The following is a 5,000-nucleotide window of genomic DNA, read 5'->3' as shown; positions in this document are numbered from 1 at the left end:
TTGTTTTGTTTTGTTTTGTTTTGTTTTTTTTTTTTCCAAAACCTTGATGCCACAGATTTCTTGTTTTTGAATTATGTCATCCTTCCTGTGTTTTCCTTTATAGATCTGTATTGCACTCTGGAGGTCGATTCGTTTGGTTACTTCGTCAGCAAGGCCAAGACACGCGTGTTCCGAGACACCACGGAACCGCAGTGGAACGAGGCAAGTCTTCGCGTTTTTAACAGTGACCTTACGGGCTTTGGCAGGATCTTTCTTTGACCCTCGTCCAATCAGATTCGTAAGCGTCTAACTGACTGTTCTTCTGGCCGATGGACGACTGTATTTGTTCTCACACGTTTTCTTTTTCCTCCAATAGGAATTTGAGATCGAGCTGGAGGGTTCCCAGTGCCTGCGTATCCTGTGTTATGAGAAATGTTATGACAAGTCCAAGCTAAACAAAGATGACAATGAAATCGTAGACAAGATCATGGGCAAAGGCCAAGTGCAGGTAGGTCAAAAAAACAAGATGTTTCTAAACCCTCCTTTCTGTAGGTCTTTAGATGTCTGCCCCCTCACAGAAAAACACACTCAAGTCTGCTAATCCCATTTGAGACCAGTAACCAGACCAGTGTACCCATTCCAACACCCTGAAAGGGAATTCCCCCGCGTGAGTCATGGCTGTTGTCGTCTGGCCTGGGCGCTGTGATGCAGATGTGGGTCACACCGCGGCGTGTAGACGTACGCTGATTTTACTGCCTGAGAAGGTTCTGGCCTGAGGTTTTCCTTCCCTCCCAGTGGGGAAAAAAGTCCCAATTAAACTTAAGCAGGGGTTTGTTAAACTTTCACTATGAGAACTGGGTGTGCTAGTGGTGTGTGTGTGTGTGTGTGTGTGTGTGTGTGTGTGTGTGTGTGTGTTGTCTGTTGTGAGTAGGTTGTTAGTGGGTTGTTTTTGAGGCCAGACCTGACAGACAGGCCTGTTTTTTTTGTTTTTTTTTAATGTTTGTGGCACCAGAGAAATGTTTTTGTGCTGTTGGATCTCTCAGCTTTTCCAGTGTAGTAAAGAGGGGTTTTTTTTTTTTTCTTTTTTAATCTTTTTTTTCCCCCCATTTTTTAGTTGTTGTTGATGTCTGAGAATCTGTTTCGTTCCATCAAAAGCAGTATGCCAAGCTTTCTTGCTCAAACTTTTTACCAGGTTGCTTGTCGTTAAAGTGGTTTTATTATGTGTTTCCCTATAAGTTGAATCTGGGACGGCGTATGAGATGGGAAGCAGGAGGAAACAGAATTGCTCTGGGTTCTTCATGCTCATGTTTTTATTTTCATGTCTTATACTCTTGAGATCTTCGCCAGAGGTGAACGGAGAGCGACTGTGTCTCCTCTGTTGTCTGACTTGGCCCTGGAGTGTGCGACACATGCTTACACACACACACACACACACACACACACACACACACACACACACACACACACACACACACACACACACAGAGAGATATACACACACACACAGATATACACACACATACATATGCACACACACACACAGATATACACACACACAGATACACATACACGCACAAACACATCTCAGTCATGCTCTCTGAAACACACACACACACACACATCACCCACGCTGAAACACACGGAGTAGTGTCTTCCCTCAGAGAAGTGCGGTGGCTTTGCTGACGGTGCTCAGGGAATAAAGACAAACAGACTCTCTGAGTTCCACTGAAAGTGGGACAGACAAGCAACACTCTTACTGCACTGCAGTTACTCACTGACACCTCACGTCGAAGTTCGTCTGTTAGAAAAGGTTTTAACCGACACCTTATAATGTGAAAACCCATCTCTCCTGACGCAATCGCAAACCCTTATTGGTAACAGACCTACAGTGAGCGACCATGCACGGTTATCGGTGAAATGGACTTTTCTGTTCCGCGCTGACGGGAAAGCAGTACCGACAGGTTTCTGACCTTTTATAGACACAAGGACGTCATTCTTTTTGAAGAAGCTGGGGCACGGCCGTCTCTCTTCCACACTCCCAGCACGACCCCCCCCCCCCCCCCGCCCCCCCGCCCCTGCGTCTCTCTCGGATCGCGTTTCAACACTCACTCACGAGACGAAGCGGTCGCTTGCTAAGTGTTTTTGTTTACTCTGCAGATTAGTTAATGCCTTCCTTCCCGTCAGAGCCAGGGTCCAATCAGCCAAGTCCATTCTCTCTCTCGGCCACACCGACGGAGACGTCTGTTTTGACAGGGTTGGTGGAAATGAAGGAGGTGTTGAATACGGCTGTGTGAGGAGACTGTGCTTATGTAAACACAGATTAATCCCTCTCATCTAGAAGACTCTTACAGATCACCGGCCCGAAAACCTATCGATGTTATAACATCAACGGGCTTATGGTATACTGTGAGCCTATAGAGGCTGTGTTATAAGGAAATGATTGTATCTAGACTGGAGAGTCAGTAAACAGCCACAGTCAGTCAGTCAGTGTGGATGTATCACTGCAGCCGTGGCAGCCTAAGAAAACGCAAAAAAGAGATGGAAACAAGAAATCAACGTGAACAACAACAACAACAAAAAATCAAACGTATTTTCAGATAAAACCTGTAATGCTCCCACAGAGGATGATATAACAGTGGAAAGCGGTGTGACAATTCTCTCTCTCTCTCTCTCTCTCTCTCTCTCCCTCTCTCTCACACACATACACACAGCAGTAATGAAGGCAATTGTAGCCATTAGCTCTCTGAATGACTCTCATTATGTGTTTGGATGTGTGTGTTTTTGAGTTTGTGTGTGAATGTGTGCGTGCACACGTGTGTTTGTGTTTGTGTGCGTGTGCGTGTATGCGTGTATGCGTGTGTGCGTGTATGCGTGTGTGCGTGTACAGCTGCCTAGCGTGAACTCAGCACCTCTGATCATCCGCTCACTGAGTGAGTGAAATGGGCTTCCCCACGTAAAGGTCAATTAAAGACATTTGGAAAATGAAGTCGTGCGGTTTGACCATGCACCTGTTGAGCCCCATGCATTTAAACAGCTTCCCACTGTCACATAATCCCCTCATATAGTCCCTACAGCACGGAGGAGGAGGGAGGGAGGGAGGGAGGGAGGGAGGGAGGGAGAGAGAGAGAGAGAGAGAGAGAGAGAGAGAGGGAGATGGATGGAGGGGGGAGGGAGGGAGGGAGGGATGTTTGGTGGTGATGTTTGATGTTGCAGTTATATAAGAGAACACAGGGTACCAGAGAGCTGTGTGTGCGTGGGTTTGTCTCAGCTTGTTTTGTGTGTATCTGTGTTTGTTTGTGTGTTTTTATCTTTTTTTGTGGATGGTGGGGGTCTGCTGTGTGTGTGTGTGTGTGTGTGTGTGTGTGTGACAGACTGTCTGGCAGGCCGAGATAGGTTATAAATTAGCACTGTGAAAATAAGCTCTCAACCAGGAACATCCATATCAAACTCACGATGTGGGCAATAGAGATTTACGCCACCCATGAAGCACAAGCCTGATATGAGCTGAGCATGGGGGGGGCGTGGGGGGGGGGGGGACCTCAGAAGAATGACATGTCCTGTCCTCTCGCTGCGGGAACACACACTGACTTTGAACGAGAGAAAAGAGAAGACGCGAGAAACACGGAGGAACCGAGTCTCTCAGTCGTGCATTTCTGCATTTTAACGTCAACACAGAACACAGAGGCTTTTGAACACGGAGTTAGAAAAACAGCGGCCTTCGGCTCACTGCCTCACACAGGGCTTTTTGATTGGAATTACCTTCCGAGTTCAGCTCTTATCTTAGGTAGTCCTGTAATACAAACATTTTATCATTGTCACGGTCAGTTACTTGTCCGCAGGCGTGTGATTAAGGCCCTTCTCGGGGAATCTGCGTCTGTTCTTGCGGTTCATCAGTTAAGACTCAGTCTTTCGCAGTCTCAGAGACGGAGGGGAATTGACCCGTCTTTGGGGCGAACACTACGCGTCTCAGACTTTTGCTTGGAGCCGGTCCTTTGTTTTCTCATCTTCTCATCCTGCACCACAAAAGAGCCAAAAACGTTTCGTTTCTCTCCTGAGAGAGAGAGAGAGAGAGAGAACGCTCCTGATTTATTTAACAAGATTCCAACTGCAGAATGTTCTTCGACCTTAAATGGTCACATCATCCTGGAGATCCCTCTAGTTTTAATAACTCCCATCGTGCCAGGGTATCGTTTTATGATCAGACGGGAAAGTTAATATGTGCGGAATCCTCCTTACAGTCTTATGTGTACTCAAAGAAAGCCAAGAAATCTTTAATCCGCCCTTTTTTCAACTGTGAAGATGTAATGCTTTGGGATTGAGATATCAGCATGAAGGGGTTTGGCTTGGTCAGCAAATCAGAAAGAGTGTTTTTGGCCTCGCCATGCCAGAATTCTCATGCGTTCTGGCTTTCCCTCTCTCCTCCAATCAGAACGGTCGCAGTCCTGGAACCTGGCTCTGACGTCCCCCTGATTGAGTCAGAAGCTTGTTTTAATGAAGTAGGCCCCCTCCAGCTATTCACTTAGGCACTCTTACACTGCACTGACCCCAGGGAGATAACCTTTGACCGTACGGGTCACGACAGTAATCCTCCGTTAAATGGATACAAGGCCAAAGCTGTTACTCTTCTGACAGGTCCCGGGGTACCTCAGATGGCCCTGTGAACTGTTTTTTTGGAGGAGGGCAACAGAAAAGCAATCAATGACTGTCCAAAACAGCGCCGTTTAGCTAAAGATATACATTTACGACATCAATCCATTGATTTTTACAATTTGAGATTGTTCAAGCTTGTGTCCATGAAGAAACGATTACATTCACTTTAGCGAACGTTGGGCGTGCTTTGGTGCTCTGTGGGGTGGAAAGCATGAGGTGAAGTGTGTTTTAAGGAGACTGGGTGTAGTGCTGAGAGAAGACCGGCTTTGATTGGTTCGCTGTACTTTTTCTCTCACTGTTTTTGTCACAAGAGTTGCCAAGCAAAAACTAAAATTCGTTCAGGTCACATGAGGATGCCTTCGCGTGGTCTT

General features: G+C 46.6%; 1 protein-coding gene across 4 annotated transcripts in view; it reads left to right on the top strand.

The window, feature by feature from the left end:
• The window catches only part of abr (ABR activator of RhoGEF and GTPase), a 144,617-nt gene that overhangs the window by 96,143 nt on the left and 43,474 nt on the right, over positions 1 to 5,000 (top strand). For all 4 annotated transcript variants that reach the window (XM_030792128.1, XM_030792126.1, XM_030792129.1 and 1 more), the window contains 2 exons: positions 104 to 201; positions 356 to 487. In XM_030792128.1, coding sequence (XP_030647988.1) covers positions 104 to 201; positions 356 to 487 — 230 coding nt within the window. The remainder of the gene's footprint in view (positions 1 to 103; positions 202 to 355; positions 488 to 5,000) is intronic.

This window comes from Chanos chanos, chromosome 15 (assembly GCF_902362185.1).
Source record: "Chanos chanos chromosome 15, fChaCha1.1, whole genome shotgun sequence".
Classification (NCBI taxonomy): domain Eukaryota; kingdom Metazoa; phylum Chordata; class Actinopteri; order Gonorynchiformes; family Chanidae; genus Chanos; species Chanos chanos.
The sequence above is the reverse complement of the archived record's forward strand: the minus strand, read 5'-3'. Positions and strand labels throughout refer to the sequence as shown.